Raw genomic sequence first — 19,190 nt, forward strand, 5'->3', positions numbered from 1 at the left:
TATACATTAAACTATAAACTACTGGTGAACTTAGAACCAATGTTTGTAGACTTGGCCGAGTTGGCAAGTTTCTTTGCCAATATTGGGGGTTATTGCACATGTACAGTATTTTTACGAGTACTATAGGGACTTGCCCAAGTACTATAAAACTAGGGTAGACTTGCCCAAGTCCTATAGTACTCAAGCAAGCTGCTACAATGCTCACCCAAGTATTGTTTCCGCCCCTTTTTTTTATTTTTCTTAGATATCGAAGCGTATTTTTAATCAAAATTTCAGCTTAAGCTAGATTTTCATTAGATAAGCCTTAGATTCAACCTAAGCTAGATTTTATTAGAGTATATTTTAATAACCCCTTGCTTGAGGGTCCACAGTTCTGCATCATTGATTTTGCACTGACGTATCTGAGCACTGCGTGTTTATTTCTCTATTTACATGCTTAAAAATGACCTTTTCCTACTCAGACCTCTCTTAATCTCATCTAATTCCACAGTACAACCAACTTTCAAAAAAAAAAAAAAAAATTTGTCTCCACTAAAGAAAATTATGCCTTACAGGCACATAGGTTCTGTCTCCTTCAAGAATTAGGTTTTCATTTATAAAAGGGTACCAAGTTTAGTTGTTTTGTTAAAGCCTGCAATACCAATTATGGGGCATTCATGGACCCATACGACATGCAAAATCCTAAATTTCAACATGCACACAATATATGCATCCGTAGGTGTAGAGGTAAAGTGCACCTTCAAATTTTAACGTGGTATATAATTTTGACGTGAAATGTTCTTAGGATCATCTCAAAATCTATTTTTATATATAATTATAAATTTTTAAATTTAAAAAATAGTTAAAATCAAGTAGATCTATAAACATATGAAAATCTTGAAAATTGATGGTGTAGATAATATGTTGTAAACTGCATTATTTTTTGGACTCAAAATCTTTTTATTTTTTATAGTCATACATCTCGATGTTGGGATGATCAATCAAAGGGTTTTTCATCATTAAAACTACCTTTTCCGATCGATTTTTGATGGGCATCCGCAGTTCTACATTATAAGGTAGCATTCTTATATAAACTTTTTCCATATATGTATACGTGTGGGTGTGTTTGTGTTTGCGATCTAAAAACTAGGGTTCCAATAAGTCACCTTCCTTTATGAATGGTAGAGCTTAGGGTAGGGTTTAGGTGCATCCAGGGATGAAACTATTACGAATCTACCTTGAGAGCGGATAGTTCTAAAATTTTACTAGTTTATCATCTCAACCACCACGATCATGAATACATAAAAATGAATTTTGAGTTTTTAGAAAAATGTCTCTAGATCCTTCATATTAAATTTCGAAGATCATCAGAGTTGCATTACGGAACTTGAAATTCATATACCGATAGAAAATCTAAATTTGGTGATTTAAAATGCATTATAAGCACTAGATCCTTTAAAAACTAGAGATGATTAGGCTTTAAGGAGCTTTACGGTATACATTCAACTATAAATTGCTTACAAACTTAGAATTAATGTTGGAGGACTAGGGCGAGGCAGGGTGCCAAGGCAAGTTTCCTTGCTAATATTGGGGCGATTGCACATATGTATAGACTTGCCTAAGTACTGTAGAACTAGGGTAGACTCGCCTAAGTCCCTAAGTACTGTAGAATTGGGGTAGACTCGCCTGAGTGCTATAGCATTAAGGCGAGTAGCTACAATACTCGTCCCCTTTTTTTTTATTTTTCTTGAATATCAGAGCCCACATGCCCTATATTTTTAACCAAAATTTTAACCTAAGCTGGATTTTCATTAGATAAGCCTTAGATTTGAGAAGAAATCACTACATTTCCCATATCAATAGATCAAAGATTTGGGCAAATTTTTAACCCACTCTTCATAATTATAATTTGTACGTAATAGATGATAAAAATCAAACCCTAAGTCTAAATTCTAATGATTACATTACTTTTCAATTAATTATGTATGTTTTCTTTATTTTAAGGGTTTTCTTTTTTTCTATTTTATCCCAACTCATTATGGACTTGTACAGGATTCACATGAGCAATATTTGCAAAACCGGCTGGGTCAACTTGAATCAAGCAGGGTTACCATAAACTGGCCACTTGTCGTGCCGCTTTTTAGCTGGTTAGGGTGGTCAAAAGGTGAAATTTTAAAATAAAAATAAAAAAATATTATAATTTTTTAAAAAATAATAAATTTATTTCTAATAGTTTTTTATTTTTATTTTCTATTGTTTAGAAACAAATTGGGGAATATTTTGGTCATAAATACTTTTTTTTACATTTTTCTAAAATACGCTTAGGCACAATTTTATTATTCAAAATCTATTTTTTCACTTCTTTTTTTTTTTAATATCATTTGAATGTATTTTGTTTGATTATACTTTAAACATATTTTTTTATTTTTTGAGATGTTTTGAGATTTTTTTTTTAGTATTTTAACTAAGACCTGCTTGGATAGGGTTGGTTACCCAAAACGGTTCAGAGTTACCCGGGCCTATCCCATATCTGGATTCTGTTCCCGGGTCGAGTTGTCTAACATTGCTAGTTTACTCTGACTCACTGCCTAAGTAACTCGACAAGGGGAGGAGCGGAGTCCGAGCCCGAGTTTAGTGGCATTTATATTTTACCTAATAATTCTGTAACCACTTCAAAGATGGGTCAAAATTAGGGTAGTATGCCACATTCTCCTTGGGCCAAATTGTTAGGTTTTCCATATAGCAGGGCACATGCCCTACAATAAAATTCATTTGAACCCAAAATAAAATTAGGTTTTCACCCCAAAGTGCAATACATTTTGGACCCAAATTATGGTCCCCACAAGCAAGGGGACATGCCCTAATTTGGAAGAATTAGGCTTCCATTTATTCCAAGAATTTTCCACAACCAAAAATGGGGTGGGCCCACATGGAGGTCAAACCCTAGGGAAAGCACCCACAAATCTGCTTTTTGGGGGAATGAAGACTCAAATAACAAAAATCCAGATTGCACACATGAATTAGGAGTCTCATATCAACTTTCAACCAATCCTTATTATTATTACACAAACATTATACAATATACAATTTTTAAGGACAGCCTGGTTTTTGTGTGTCCATGGATCCACCCATCACCATTATTAGGGCTTCAAGCTCCATTAACAAGCCCCAAAAAGTAAAAGGGGTTGCTTGCACTCTCTACTTGGAATCATCTCTTGCCCTATCTCAGTGGTGGACTTTTTCAGGTCCTCATGATTTGGGGCTTCTTTTCTCTGATGGGGTAAGCTACTTTTTGGGTTTTTCTAGGAGTTTTGTTTTTTTTCTTTTTATCTTTTTAACCTAGGGTTTTCCTTTGCATTATTGCCCATGGTGGAATTTTGCCCATGGTGGAATTTTGGCAAATCCTGTGAACTTTTTAGGTTTTGGGTGTTTTGGGGGGAGTTTGTTTTTTGTGGGTTTTGCTGATTGTGCATCTCATGGTGGAATTTTGCAGGTTCTTATGATTTAGGGTTTGCTTTTTCTCTGGCAGGGGAGGTACTTCTTTGTTGGAATTTTTATTTTGTTATTTTCTTGGAGACAAGACTTGGATTTTTCTAGGATTCAATATTATTTCCCTTCCCTTTCTCTCGGGTCAATACATTGCTTCTCTTTCTGCTAAATGTGCGCAATTTTTTAGAAAATAGGTCCTTTTTTTTCCTTTTGTGGGTATTGAACTTTAGCTTGGAAATAATGTTTTTCTTCTAGGTTTTTGTTTTCCAGTTTCAGGTGCATTTGGAGTATGGTACCTTTGATTTGGTTTTCTAGTGGTTTTTATTCTTTCTTAATCGTAAAAATGTGCTTATAATTGCAGATTGTTAGAAGAATCTGACATTCTATTGTATGTATTCTTTTGGGGTGTCGATTGTTGCTTTCTGGAGTGTCGATTTCATAAACCTGATTTTCCCAAATTTTAGGCCCTAGAGGTTGAAGATCTTTCTCCCATTTGGACCCAATTTATTGGTTGTCTTGACTTTGTTTTGATCATCCATTGATTTGTAGTGATTGGAGCTGTTTCTGGTTATTCTGGTCTTATTTTCAGCTGTTTACTTGTAATCTATACTTTCATAACCCCATTTATCTCCTTATTTTTCTTTAGTCACCTTCTATTTTGGGTTAATTATAGATGTTAAGTCCTATTGGATCTGGTTTATGTTCTTGTTTGATCTTTAATTCTTTCTTTGGAAATTTTCTTGACATGGGGTTTACATCTTCTCTTCCTTTTGTTTCCCTTCGGGGCTTGTGTACTACTGAAAATTTGCTCTGAATGAGTTAATTTTTCTCTTGCCCCTCTAAATATTTAATAGGATTCCTCTGTCTTTCTCTCCACCTTTTTTCCTTGATTATAGTTTCATTGTCCAGGTTCTCTACCTCCTTGTGCTCCTTTTCTAAATCTCGGTAAACTTTTTGGTCATTTTCTGCTCTCTCTCTCTCTCTCTCTCTCTCTCTCTCTCTCGCCACGCCATGGGAATTTGTCATGGAAAGCCCTCACCGACACCTGCAACCCATGATGAACCGGCTCAAACTAGCTCTAATGGAGGCCCTTTATCAAACACTGAGACCAGTAAACCCCCTTCTTTCCCTTTCTATAGCCCCAGCCCCTTACCTAGCGCCTTCAAGAATTCACCTGCAATTTCCACTGCAAATTCCACGCCTTTACGCTTTTTTAAGCGCCCTTTTCCCCCACCTTCACCTGCTAAACACATTAAGGCCCTTCTTGCTCGAAGGCATGGTTCTGTGAAGCCCAACGAAGCTGCAATACCAGAGGGTAATGAAGGTGAACTGGGGTTGGATAAAAACTTTGGGTTCTCAAAACATTTTACAACAAAGTATGAGACTGGGGAGGAAATTGGGAGGGGGCATTTTGGCTATACTTGTTTGGCGAATGTGAAGAAAGGGGAGCTGAAGGGTAGGGAGGTGGCTGTTAAGATCGTCCCCAAAGCAAAGGTCTGTGACTGTCTGTATAATTTATATCAATAAAGTAGCCAATCTTTTCTTCTTTCATTCTCTATCATTCTTTGTAGTTGCAGTACTCATTGTTGGCAGTTATGTTATTTGGAAGTGGCAAATTTTCTTTTCTTTTGTTTGCGTTTTGAATCACAAATAAAAAAGAACGATGCTTGTTTAATTGGTTAGTGCCAAAAAGGGGAAATTACTTGGAAATAAACTTCATATGTAAAAAAGATTGGGAATGGCTGCTACTTTCTCTCTTAATGCTTTGTACGCATCAGTGCTACCTCGACTTAGTGCAACTTGATATTTATGAGTCCTTTTATACTATGTGGACTTTTAAAAGAAGAGAAAGTACTTCAAATGTAAAAGATTGGAATATTTGTAACAGAATAATGTAGTAATGAAGCTCATTTAAACAAGTAATATGGCAGTGATTAAGTAGTATAGAAGTGATTCCGATGGGTAATTTATATGAGGATGAATAGGAATCAAGGGTATAATGTTATTGATATTGTGTGAAATTATACTTGTACGAAGAGAGCAATGATTTTTTTGATTATTTCACACAAATTAACAAAGACTGTAATATTTCCCTTGGATGTATTTATGCTATCTGGTTAGTTGCTATGTTATCTGGAGTTTTCCGTTAGGTTGTCATACCCATGTCAGACACTTTTCAGAAACATTATTACAAGTGTGTTTGGATCATTTGTTATTCTTTTCTAAAGCTCATTGTCTCTATGCTTAGGACAACAGTGATTAATCAGCTTCTGTTGTGTAAGATTTATGACATGTTGGATTGTATGATGGTGACATGCATGCTAGCATACTCATTCATGACATGGAAAGATAACTCTAATGTTTATGTAGTGGTGGAATTATTCATTTTTAGATGGGGCAACAGCAATTTGCAATCCAACATGCCTCATAGTTTCCATCATCTATGTCTTAGTGTTAAAGGCCATAAAGGCACTTATATTCATTTTTGCGCTTCTATATCATTTTTTTATGGTTCTTATGTTATCTTAAAATGGTCTTTTGGTAAAGTTTGTCTGAATGCAGCGTGCTTACATTTTATAGGATGACATTGTTAGCTTTAGCACCATCAATTATAGTGTAATATCATATTTTAATGGGAATATAAAGTCTAACAAAATATCCTAAGAAAGCTAAAGTAAGTAAATACAATCCAGAACATTTGTAGTAGATCTGTTTATTATATTTTTAGAGTGCAAGTTTGTCTATTTTCATGGATGGTGGACCTTTTTTTTCCATGTTTCTGTTTGTTTTGTGGGGTTGGGTTTTGCTGTGATGGTGGTGGCAACTTCTATGTTATTTCTTTTTTATCTCCATCTTAGTGTGCATGGACATCCATGTGACATGTTTAGTGTACAGGGATTACATTTCATGATTGTGTTCTCTTCCCTGGTATGGTATAATAGTCATTTGGAAATTCAACATGATGAGAAAATTATGATACTGCTTGTATGAATATCATGCCGAGAAAATATTGATAAGTTCGTATACAAAGAAAAAAATATAAAATGAGGGATAGGTACACTACCCCCAAAAAAGAGGGAAATAGGAAGTTACATTAGGAGATAATCAGATGTAGGACAAGTCATAGATAGGAGAAATAGATAGTTACATTACGAGATAATCAGATGTAGGACAAGTCATAGGGAAGACCAAGTACTAAAGTTACATTACGAAATAATCAGATTTAGACAAGTCATAGAGAAGACCTGATACTAGTGCTTATGGCAACATATGATAGGAAGAATGAAACCTCTGAAAGTTCATTAGGTTGGGAAGAATATCTTTTTGAAGAATTAGCCAGAACTGTGGCAATTTCATTTCCTAGGTTCTTTTTCTATATGAATGTGTGTATAGGTATTAGTGTGTGGTCACAATTGCATGCAAGGGAATAGTTTTATCTTATGAGCGTGAGTTATATTTATGCATAGTACCTGGCTTCATTATATTTGTAATACCTAGCTTAGGTTTCAATATTATTTCTGAGTCCTTTATTCTGCAATTTGTGTGACTCATTGTACTGTTGCAGTTAGCTTCTCCTCAAATGATGGCTCCCATATCAAAAGAGAACAGATGATAGCTCCCTTGTTTTTGTAAAATGATATACAGTTGGGTCATGTGCTTTGGTATATCTGCTCATATTCGTTGAATTGACATTTGGAATCTTAAGTTATCATATAAAAGAAGAGATCTTATGTAGTTGTAGTTTACTAATTTTGCTTTACTTTTGTGGCAGATGACGACAGCAATAGCCATTGAGGATGTAAGAAGAGAAGTGAAAATTTTGAGGGCCCTTTCAGGGCATAAGAATCTGGCGCAATTTTATGATGTCTATGAAGACCATGACAATGTTTACATAGTGATGGAGTGAGTTAAGATGACCCTACTGCTCCATTTTATCATGGTTAATTGTGGGATTATCATGGTTCTTCTCATTTATGGTGTATGGTTTACTTAAAGCCCATATTTATAGTCTCTGACCATCTTCTTTAGGTTGTGCAAAGGAGGGGAGCTTTTAGATCGAATATTGGCGAGGTAAGGACCATTTATTTGTTCATCCTTCAATTGTCTATGAACATTTTTTATTTATTTTTTGCACAAAGTTCTATGGTGTAGCTTAATTTAACTTGTTTTTTTATTTTGGGAATGTTCAGATTTAACTAGTTGAAGTAATCTTATTTTTAGGGGTGGAAAATACTCAGAGGATGATGCAAAGGCTGTCATGGTCCAGATCCTTAGTGTGGTTGCGTTCTGTCATCTCCAAGGTGTGGTTCATCGGGATCTCAAACCAGAGGTAATACTCCCTCAGATAAGGTCACATGATTTTTGTTTCTTGGAATTCACAGTGATATACTTCTTTTTCCCTTATTAGGTAATGATTGTAAGTTAATCTGATTTATATGATATGGTGCAATTCTATTAACTTGTCAGGTGTTCTGAGGAACAGCCAAAGCTTAGTTGACTAAGCTCTCTGCACTTCCAAGTGAAAATTTTCTTTTTATCTTGACACTTGGTCAACAAATCATTATAGGAGAACAAAAATTAGGGACTTACTATGTTCTAAACAATAATTTGAACTATGGTGTGAACTGTGAAGTAGTATTTCTTACATTTTATGGGTCAGTGTTCCTTTGTTGAATGCGGAAATATAGGGTACTTCTGCATTGGAAGCTTCTTGATGGACCTTAAGTGACATTATTATTTAGGGAAATTAACAGAAAAAGTCATTTTTATTTTTTAAATTTAAAAATAGTCATATTTTTTATATTTTACATTTAATCCAACTTTTTATAGTGGATATTATATTTAAATTTTATTATTTTTTTTGTATGTCTGATTAAGCTCAAAATTTGAGCATCCATACTTCTCACCATAATGCACTTGTAAAAACGCTTAAAAATAATTACTAATTCAAATAAAAATGACCCAAATACCCCTACAAATTTCAAAAATGTAGGGTATTTTGGTTATTTTATTTTATTTTTAAAAAATAATCTTTTGGTACTTTTTACAAATGTGAGATGGTGAGAAGTATTAACTCCCCAAATTTGAGCTTGATCCGATGTATGGAAAGAAAACAATTTTTTTTTTTTTATAATGGTGAAAATAAAATTAAAACAAACTATATACTCTCAATGTGGGATTTGAGCATATGATATAAAATACACAGTACTGTGTTTAAATTTTGTTAATAAAATAAGATTTTCAAGTGAATTTCCGTATTATTTAAAGTTTGACTAGGGAAGTTTTTCTAGAGTGCAAAGTTTATAGCTCCCTTGAAATCATTGTTACAAAAATTGGAATGAAACTGCAATGGTCGTCCTTAAAGATGGAGATTACTTGGTCATATATATCTGTTAAATTTTGATAGCATATGAAAGCAAAATACTGGTCTAATTTAGGGAAAAAAAAAGCTATGGTTAATTTGAGTTTGAAATATTTACTTGCAAGTACTCCTCGTTTGAATAAGGGGTATAGAGTATTTCCTCAAACCTTCAATAGATTGTTACTCAACTAGTATATTGGTGATAAATAGTCACTCCCAGCAAAGATGAGGTGACTATATGTGACTCTTTTTCAACCATGAGTTGAGCTTTGGGCTTCATATCCCTAAGCTGATTGACCCAGAAAAAAAAATCATTGGTTACCTTTGTAAAAACAAAAGATATCAACAATCATTGCTACTAATTAGTAGTGCCGATTATTTGTTGATTATCGTCGATTTCATCCCATTAGTTCCATTTTCGGCATGAATTCTATCAAACCCTGGTTACAATAATAGCATATAGATTTAGATTTCTGTTCTATAATTCCTGAAGTTGTATTTTTAAATTTCTTGAATGTTTCTCAATAATTCATTTTCTTCTTCAGAATTTCCTGTTTAGCTCGAAGGACGAGAACTCGCCACTGAAGGCCATAGACTTTGGTTTGTCAGACTTCGTAAAGCCAGGTTGATCCTTGCAAAACCATTTAAAGAAAAGCGTACTATAGTCCTCTGGTTCTAGATTAACCACAATCCACTGTAATCATGACCATCCGATGAAATGATGGACAATGATGGTGACAGAGCTGTATTCACAATTGGGGTCATTTCTTGTTCTTGTGGATCTCTCTCTCTCTGTCCCCCCTCCACCACCCCTCCCCCGCCCTCCCTCTGGCCCCCCCCCCCCCCCCCGACCCACTGTTCATCATTTCATCAAACTGTTGTGATCTCAATGGATTGTGGATTTCCTTTGTCTACTGGATTATAGCTTACTTTCCAATATTTATACTCTGAATGAAAGGGCACACTGTTCCATATTGTCATTGAAATTCTATGACCATAGGTGTCACATCACTAGATGGACAGTCTATTATCTATCAAAAAAATAAGAAAAGGAAAATCATTCGATGGACGATAATGGACATGGGAGATTTACTGGGCACTGTCGTGTTCTCATAGATTCCACACTCTCTCTGTAACTGTCCATCTATTGATTTGTTGAGAACTATACCTGTTTGTATATTTTTTTTATGATCACATCCATCACAATACACTTTCCTGCTCTTAGCCTGCTACATAATTGTGGGCATATATCTGATCTAGGGCTATTTTGTGCAGATGAGAGGCTTAATGACATTGTGGGGAGTGCATATTATGTGGCACCTGAAGTTCTACATAGATCTTATAATACTGAAGCAGACATGTGGAGCATTGGGGTGATTGCGTATATTCTTCTTTGTGGGAGCCGTCCCTTTTGGGCTCGAACCGAATCAGGTATTTTCCGTGCTGTTCTAAAGGCTGACCCAAGTTTTGAAGAGGCGCCGTGGCCTTCCTTGTCAGCTGAGGCTAGAGATTTTGTCAAGCGTTTGTTGAACAAGGATTTGCGTAAGAGATTGACTGCTGCTCAGGCCCTCAGTAAGTTTTTCTTTCCATTCCCTTCCCATCCTTTAGAAGATATGGGAGTGCATACCATGATCCTATTTCCTATGAGATGTGGTATTTGGTTCTCTGAAGGGGCATCTTCCATCTGTTCTCTATTATCAACTAGGCTTGGTGGAGATCAATTGTAGTAAGGTCCAGCGAGACATTCATCCAAATAGAGTTAATCTCTGCCATCCAACATTGGAAACGGGTGATGATGGCCCTTTGGATTATGGTAGCCAATGCTCTACTGGACTATGGAATACATGCCCATATTGTATTGTCACGACTGTTGGAGGTTTTGTATTGCCATGGCCATCTAATCTTCTCAAGATTCTATTGATAAAAGGAAGGGCTCTTATAGGAATGATTCTTCCTCTCACATCCATTAACTTCTTCGTCTCACATCCATTAACTTCTTCCTTATAGACTTGATAGTGATTTCATATTTCTTGTGGGACCCATTAGCCACAATCCATCACCTGACTGAAAGAAATAAAGAAAAGGGATGAAGATTTTCAGCTGATGGCCTGGTTTGTGTTTTCAGGTCATCCATGGATAAGAAATTACCAAGATGTGAAGATTCCTTTGGATATGCTTGTTTTTAGGCTTGTAAGAGCTTATATATGCTCTTCATCTCTTCGGAGATCAGCTTTGGGGGTATGTGCATTTTATTGCCTCAATCAAGCTATGTGTATCGTCCCTTTCCTATGCTATCTGATCATGAGCCAAAGTTGGCATCCAATATTTCAATTTGGTGCATGCTGAACACTAGATTGTTTCTCAATCTAAAACAAGTGCATAGGGGTGGCAATTAGTTTGGGACCCGGGTCCATGTTTTGGACCTGGTGGGTTGGGTCTAAAACAAGCGCATAGGGGTGGCAATTGGACCCGGATCCATGTTTTGGACCTGGTGCGTTGGGTGCGGGTTCGGGTCCAAATGCTTGGACTCAGGTATAAAATATATAAGAAATATATAAATATATACTACAAAGTATATAAATTAAGTTTTTATTTTCTCGGTCCATGTAAGCTTAGTTTGCCACCCTTAGCAGTGCAAGAGAAGCATGAAATGTATGTATGTATGCAGTCTTGTTTTTGGTTTTAAGTATGGAGTCATTCATGTATGTATGCATGTGTATCAAGATGCCTCTGTTCACTTGGATCGACCATGGTTTTCAGTTTATTGTTTGATCCATTAAACTTGGGAACTTTGAAACAACACTGCAGGCCCTTGCAAAGACTTTGACAGAAGATCAACTTTTCTATCTAAGACAACAGTTTGAATTATTGGGCCCAAATAAGTTGGGGTGCATCTCTCTACAAAATTTCAAAACGGTTGGTTTATGTTCTTTTTTGTGTTTCTTTTTTCTAACCTCTCTCTGCATTCATTTCCTTATTTCTGATGTCTAACCTTCAGGCCCTGATGAAGAATGCAACTGATGCAATGAAGGAATCCCGTGTTCTTGATTTTGTTTCCTCGGTGAATATAGCTCCAATTCTTTATCCAACTTTTATTTTTACTTTTTTGTTTTAATCCCTTCAATTTGCTTTCTTGGGTAATGTGAACGAAAACAATTTACACAAATAAAAAGCAGAACATGATAAGGCGCTATTTTTCATGACAAACCTATTCTACTTCTTTTATATTGTTCTTTTTAATGTTTTCGCGGGTTTAATTTGCTATGTTGGGTGTCTTTTTATTAATGGTGCAGATTGGTGCTCTTCAGTACAGAAGATTGGATTTTGAAGAATTTTGTGCCGCTGCAACAAGTGTGCATCAGATGGAAGGGCTTGAGAATTGGGAACAACATGCTCGTCGTGCCTACGAACTTTTTGAAAAAGATGGGAACAGGGCCATTGTCATCGAGGAACTTGCATCGGTTTGATCTCCAAGCTGGCCCCCATTTCTTTCTCTCTCTCTCTCTCGCTCTATATATATATATATATATATATATATATATATAGGGAATCCCTTATGTACAGTACATGAGGGAAAATACCCAATTGCAACAGTACCCCATTCTAAAGAACAATTGTTTCATGCAGGCTGGACCGCATTTCTACAATATTCGGTCCAGAGGTATAAAGCATCCATCTTAAAGATGGATGTGAATAGGTGGTCCATCTAAAAACAATTATAACTAATGGTCCAAATATTTTCTTAATATAATTATTATTTCTAGTTTTCAAAATTTATTTATTTTTTCATATTCATGATCTCCATGTTAAAGATTATATATTCTCTAAGAATTAGGATCAAACTATATTTAAAAAATATACTTATTGCCAAGCCCGCATTTGTACATGTGCGGGCTTGGCCGCATGCTAACTGTGTCCCATTCTAAAAGATACAACAGTACACACATGGAAACCGGCTCTTTTCCTCACTCCCTTAACACTCCCTCTTTCTCTCATTGAGATTAAGGATTATATAGATCCACTGATTCATACACGTGCACGTGCATCAAGAATTATATACATGATTGAAAACCAACCCCCCCCCCCCCCACGCGCAACGCACAGGCATGTGTGCACCCGAACACACATATATGTAGATGCATTGGCACAGAAAGTTGCATTAAGGATTATATGCATGATCCTAACACACTAACTAATCTTCTCTCTATCTCTCTCTCATATACACACTAATCCTATGCATCTTCATGGCTTCAGGAACTCGGGCTCGGTCCCTCTGTCCCCGTTCACGTTGTCCTCCATGATTGGATCAGACATTCAGATGGCAAGCTCAGCTTCCTCGGGTTTGTCAGGCTTCTCCATGGCATTTCCTCTCGTTACATGCCGAAGCAGGCTACTGTGTCCTGAGTCTCTCTCTCCCTTCTCCCCTCAGCGCCCCCCCCCCCCCCCCACCCCCCACTTCTCTATCTCCATTTTTTTTCTTTTCTCTATCTCCATTTTTTCTCTTTTCTCAAATTTTCAATACGCTCGGTGGTTATGCCCAAAAGTTGGACTCTTTGTTCACACATGTGCATCATCAAGCCGAGATGAGCGGAGCTGTGGTGGCATGTATCTATACAGTAATGTGCACGTGCAGGTAGTTGTGCTGAGGGGTGGAAGAGGGGTTGTTGTACAGTATATAAGAGTGATTGTTGGACCCATATTGTCTAGCTTTCTGTAATGAAAAAAATATTTGGAGACCCGCAGTCACACTGGGCACTGTGCGGCCTACCCCATCAAAATCCATTAATTATATATATTGAGGACCCCCCTTCAAAATCCACTGAAGAATGATATGAGGAGCCCACACCCCCGCTGAAAATATGAGATAGAGATTCAGGACCCAAATGTCCACAATTTTTTCTCGCAAATTGATTTGCCAAAAATACTGATTTGGAGTCGTTTAGTTTTTCCTTCAGATTCATCTTTTTCAAATTTTGTCATATGATGAGAAAGAAATTAGATTTGGAGCCTTTAAAAATGGTCAAGTTTGCCTGTTCTATGATTTCAATAGCCCTATATCTTTCTGGTCTGCACCATTATAAGAAGGATGAGATTTCTGTAAGCCAGGCTTTATGAAAACAAATAAAGCTGCACCTCAAATCCTTGTCGGGAAAGTATTTTGGTGACGGATATATTTATGATGGTTTTAAAATCAGTTTTTTCTAAGTACTATAAAATTTGCAACTAAAAAAATAGTACTAATCTTGCGGATATGTGAATATTTACTTTTAGAGAAAAATAGGTGGTCTAGATAATTTGTTATAATCCACACTATTTTTAAGTGCTTGAAATCTTAAATTTTTTTAATATTTTCCGATGCTTATTTTAAAGTTGGGATTTACTTATTTGATAGGCCTGCAGCCCTAATCAAACCATTTTCTTTGTGAGAGCTCCAAATCTAGTTTCTAGGGGTGGAAATTGATTGGTAGTTGTTTTGAGCCCAAATTTTATCAGAAAAAACAATGAATTTGGAGGGAGGGCTGGTGTGGCCTTCGTCGAAGATTATGTGCTCCTGCAGTCCTACGGGGACGAAATGTTTAATTATTCCTAAAAGATCAAAATTGAGAAATATTTTTTGGATCCCAAATTTTGTAGATGTAACGTATTTGTTCTCCAAAAGTAAGTGTTTGCAAAATCGAATAGGAACGGCTAACTGGACATGGGCATGGAAGTGGTTTAACATGCCTAACCGGTAAATCGGCCGATTCAACCGTTCTAACCTGGCAAGTATGGGGCGGTAAAAAAAGTGTTAAAAGAAAATAAAAAATATAATTTTTTTTACTAAAATATGAAAACATATAAAGAATGATTAAAACAAAACACGTTAAAAAAAATGGATTTTAACCCATTTTATATTTTTCAAGAGCTATTTTAAAAATTTTCTAAAAAAGATGGAAAAAATATAAAAGTGAGTATTAATGACCAAAACAAATTTTAATATTTACGATAATGTAAAGAATGTTTAAAAATGCATTACAAATCAAATTCCTTATTTTTGAGAATTTATATACATTTTGTTGAATTTTTTTTTTAAAATACCGATTGATCACCCTAACTGCCCAAAATCAGAACTGACCACTGGCCGGTTTGTATCTAACCGGGCGGTTAGCGGTTAGATCGAGCGATTTTGCGAACAATCCCAAAAGCGGTTAGATCGAGCGATTTTGCGAACAATCCCAAAAGCGGTTAGATCGAGCAATTTTGTGAACAATCCCAAAAGTGGTTAGATCGAGCGATTTTGCGAACAATCCCAAAAGTTGAAGATGCACCTCAAAATTATCCCAAATTTTTTTTTTTTTTTTTTCAAGATTGACTATAGGTTGCTCATTTAGATCTCTGTGGTTAAGAACCCAATATAAAAAATTTCCTTCTTACGTTATTCATCTAATGATTTTGATGCCACTTCTAAATTTTAAGATCAAACAAATCCTTTTTAAGTTGATATTTTGTCTAGGAGTAAGGGTACAATTTGGTATCGCGGGAGCACAGTCACCCTAAACGGAAATTGGGAAATTAAGAGAGCCTAAATGAAAGGGGGAGAAAAGAGAGAATGGAATAAAGAGAGATTAGAGGGGAGAGATAATAGAAGTAAGGGAGGGTACAGCTTCCAGATTATGAGGATGCTTGCAAGGTGTGCAATTGCCTTTTAAGGGTTTAGAGAGAATCTAGTATCATCCAACAGTTCGAAAATAGTATTGTTTTTTATTTTTATTTTTATTTTAAAATCATATTTATCTTAAAATTGATGAATATATGGATTTTTCTATGGTACACCAAATTAAATAATAATTTTTTTTTTAAGAAAGACCAAAATACCTTAGTATTTTGGTCAATTTTTTTGTTCAACATATTTTTTATTTATTTTTATTTCATGTACCATAGAAAAAATACATTATCGTCGTCATAATCAGAACCATTTTCCAACATCTAATCACCAAATTTCAGATAAATCTAAATAAAATAAATATAAAAAACAAAACTATTTTCTAGTGGTCTTTTCCAATATGTACCATAGGAAGACTTTCCCTGGAAGTAAAAGATGATTAGGGGTGGCAATGCACTTGGACCCAACTCGGGATCCGCTGGTATACCTGACATGGAACGGGTATGGGTCTAGCATTTGGACCCGACGGTTTGGGTCTAGGTCCAATACTTGGACCTGAACACTATACTGGTGTGGGTCGAGCTGGACCCGACCCATACCTGACTTGTACCCTTAAATTATTAGAGATAAAATACTTTACTTTAAGTCCTGTTCATTTAGGTGTATTAAAGATTGTATATAATTAGAACTAGTAGTCATCTTTAGCTATTAAGTGACAAATCACACGGCTTGAAATCTAATAGCAGGTGATTGTTACTTTGTTACCAATAATATGGATATATGATGGTAAATAAAAAGGCAAAAAAGACAAAGAAAAAAAGAAACTCATAGTGAGGGTGACAATAGACCTGAGACCCGATGGGGATCGTGATGGGTCCAATTTTTTGACCCAACGGGTTGGGTCTGGGTCCAAGACCTGGATCCGAATCTATTCGGGTTTAGGCTCGGGTTCAGTTGGATCCGACTTATACCCGACCCATTACCACCCCTAAAAAACATACAAGGATAGATAAATGAGAGAGAGAGAGAGCAAAATCTTCTGAAAATGGCACTTCTTTGAAGCCAAAAGGTTATATGCTCTAGTGAAATATTTATTATATGCCATATGAATGTGCTTGAAATAGGGGCTGGCAATGGGTCCTGAACTTGGCTATAGCCTAGTTTGAACAGGCTGGTGCATCCTTGTTAAGTGCTTTTTTTTTTTGTTGACAAATGTTCCTATATTTTATTGATAACTATGAAAAGGAAATTACATCATTAGATATAACAAGAGAGGGTAAGGAAGCACCACCCTTAGCGAAAGCATTTGCCACATTGTTCGTTTCTCGATAAACATGAGAGAAGGTAACTGACAGAGAGTCGACCAGATCCATAACCTGCAACCATAAAAACCGAAGTTCCCAAAGAACTTTATGCTCCTTATTGTACCATTTAATTACATTCAAATAGTCCCCTTCATTCCAACCGCTATTACCAAGATTCCTATCAATGAAATTCTTCACCCTACAAAGTAAAGCACTCGGCTTAGCAAAATTAACAGTTTTAATACCTATCGAACCGGCATAGGAAAAAAATATATTACCAAAACTGTCTCGCAGTACACCACCAATCCCATCTAAACCAGGGTTTCCAAAAGTCCTATTGAAATTGTGCTTCAAAATTCCACTAGAAGGCGTGGTCCAGATACATCTCGGTCTACTATTAACACAACCAAGAAAGAAAAGATTGCTAAGATTAACCATAACATCAACCTTGGAGATACCTCAACCCTCTTTAGTCATTGATAACTAAGACCAAATGGAAAGCTTGATGATATGGATTAATCTTTCAAAAGACATAGAGTTCCCATCAAAGGTCATTCTATTTCTTTCCTTCCGAACCTCCCAAAGGATGACACCTTTCGTTATCTTCCAAATAATTTTCCCAATTTTAGGTAGGTGAGATAGAGCAAATTATGAAACTATCCCCTCCACAGATTGGGGAAGCACCATATTTATCCCTAGAACCCCAAAAAGCTAATACCAAATTCTCAAAGTGAATGAGCAATAAATAAAAAGGTGCGCACCTGATTCAACGTCAGCTTTACATAACAAACACACATTTGGTACAACTTTTCCCCTTTGATCAAATTGTCAATGTTCATGACCTTATTTAGAGCCCCCAACCAAATAAAGACCTGAACTTTGTGGGGAAATGAGCCATTTCCATACTTGGGCGATATGGGGACATGACCTTCTCCAATGATCGTGAAAGAGAATATTGTAGTACGATTTGACAGAAAAGACACCATCACTCTCAACTTCCCAAATCATTTCGTCATCTAGGTTCAGCGAAATATAGGCCTTATCCAACAAATCCACCAAGGCACGCCATTGAGATAATAATACATTGTTCAAGTGGCTATAAGCCAAGAAAATGCTCCACGAAATAAGATGGCCCCTTCTCTCTACAGCCTCACTAACTTTCAAATTACGACGAGTAACGATCTCATATAACTCTGGGAAAACGGACTTCAAGGGGTACTCCCTAATCCATTTGTGGTGCCAGAAGGAAACTCGGCTACCACAACCTATATTCCATCTAAAATAGCCCGAAACCATTTGCCTATAATTGAAAATTGCCCTCCACACATGCGAAGTATCCTTAACTCTTCCACCCCCAAGCCAAACATCAAATCTATCCATCCCATATTTGGCCAATAAAACTTGGACCCAGAGATGGTCCTACAAGTGAAAACTATGGCACCAACATTTGCACATCAAATCTTGATTCACCATTCTAATATTCCTAATGCCCAAACCTCCTTCTCTCTTTGGGGTGCATACTCTACATCTTAGTAGATGAAATTTCCTCTTTTCAACGCTAGAACCCCAAAGAAAATCCTGCACCATTTTTACAATTTTTTTGCAATCGATACGGGCATATTAATCAACGACATCTGATACACTGGCCTGCCCTTTGGATTTTGGGCCCAAGCCTGGCCTTTGGACCAAACTTTGTGGTCAGGTCTGAGCGATTTTGGGCCAGGCCGTATGGGGCAATTTCGACCCTCAGCCTAAAAAAAAAGTGTGCCCTAAAATTGAATAAAGCCAAAAGATTTATACTCCCACGATAGTATATTGTACGTTTACTCCTTAGGCAAAACGTAATGTATGAGCAATTTTAGGACCCAAATTTTGGAAATGTCAAAATTGAACTCTCTAGGTACTAGCAAGGATAATGTCTCAGATTGAAAAAAGACGGTCCAATCTTTAATGAGAGAGATCTAAGTGCTGAAAAACATGGAATTCAAATTTTTTATTTTGAAAATAATCATATGGGATTCTTAGGTCTTTCCTATCTTTTGAGAGAGGGAGTAGATCCTTGGGAGTAAAGTATACGAGGTAATGAATAAAATCGTTCAATAGTAGATCTAAGTGTCTAGGGAATCAAATATCTAATTTTCTTTTGGGATTGTATATTATGGAATTATTTATCTTTGATATAAACAGGTCACAATAATATCTAGCTATTAATTATCAAATTGGATCATTTAGGGCGTGTTTGAAAGTTCAAGATTTTTTGAACTTTGAGTCTAGTCGGATAACATTCTTGTAGTCACCTGATTTGAAATCTGACAGACAAAAGTGGTTTGACCTCTTTGTAATAAAAGTAAATAGTTTCTTTACATACTTTTCCAGTTCTTTTTTATGAAAATCATCGTCTAGTGATTCTAAA

General features: G+C 36.1%; 1 protein-coding gene across 2 annotated transcripts; it reads left to right on the forward strand.

Annotated features, from left to right (window-relative positions):
* The first annotated feature begins 3,071 nt into the window (after nucleotides 1-3,071).
* Nucleotides 3,072-13,566, forward strand: LOC18427157 (CDPK-related kinase 1). 2 transcript variants are annotated; one of them, XM_006836212.4, is made up of 13 exons: nucleotides 3,072-3,259; nucleotides 3,473-3,513; nucleotides 4,378-4,962; nucleotides 7,241-7,371; nucleotides 7,498-7,539; nucleotides 7,690-7,798; nucleotides 9,376-9,454; nucleotides 10,106-10,402; nucleotides 10,956-11,068; nucleotides 11,639-11,746; nucleotides 11,829-11,891; nucleotides 12,124-12,291; nucleotides 13,085-13,566. In XM_006836212.4, the coding sequence occupies exons 3-13, from the start codon at nucleotides 4,480-4,482 to the stop codon at nucleotides 13,232-13,234; spliced, it is 1,743 nt and encodes a 580-aa protein (XP_006836275.1). In that variant the 5' UTR covers nucleotides 3,072-3,259; nucleotides 3,473-3,513; nucleotides 4,378-4,479; the 3' UTR covers nucleotides 13,235-13,566. The 2 variants fall into 2 exon arrangements, with proteins under 2 accessions (XP_006836275.1, XP_011620736.1); XM_011622434.3 differs by having other exon boundaries at nucleotides 3,473-4,962.
* The last annotated feature ends 5,624 nt before the right edge of the window (nucleotides 13,567-19,190 follow it).

Source organism: Amborella trichopoda, chromosome 1 (genome assembly GCF_054954075.1).
Source record: "Amborella trichopoda isolate Santa Cruz 75 chromosome 1, AtrichopodaSantaCruz75HAP2 v2.0, whole genome shotgun sequence".
Lineage (NCBI taxonomy): Eukaryota > Viridiplantae > Streptophyta > Magnoliopsida > Amborellales > Amborellaceae > Amborella > Amborella trichopoda.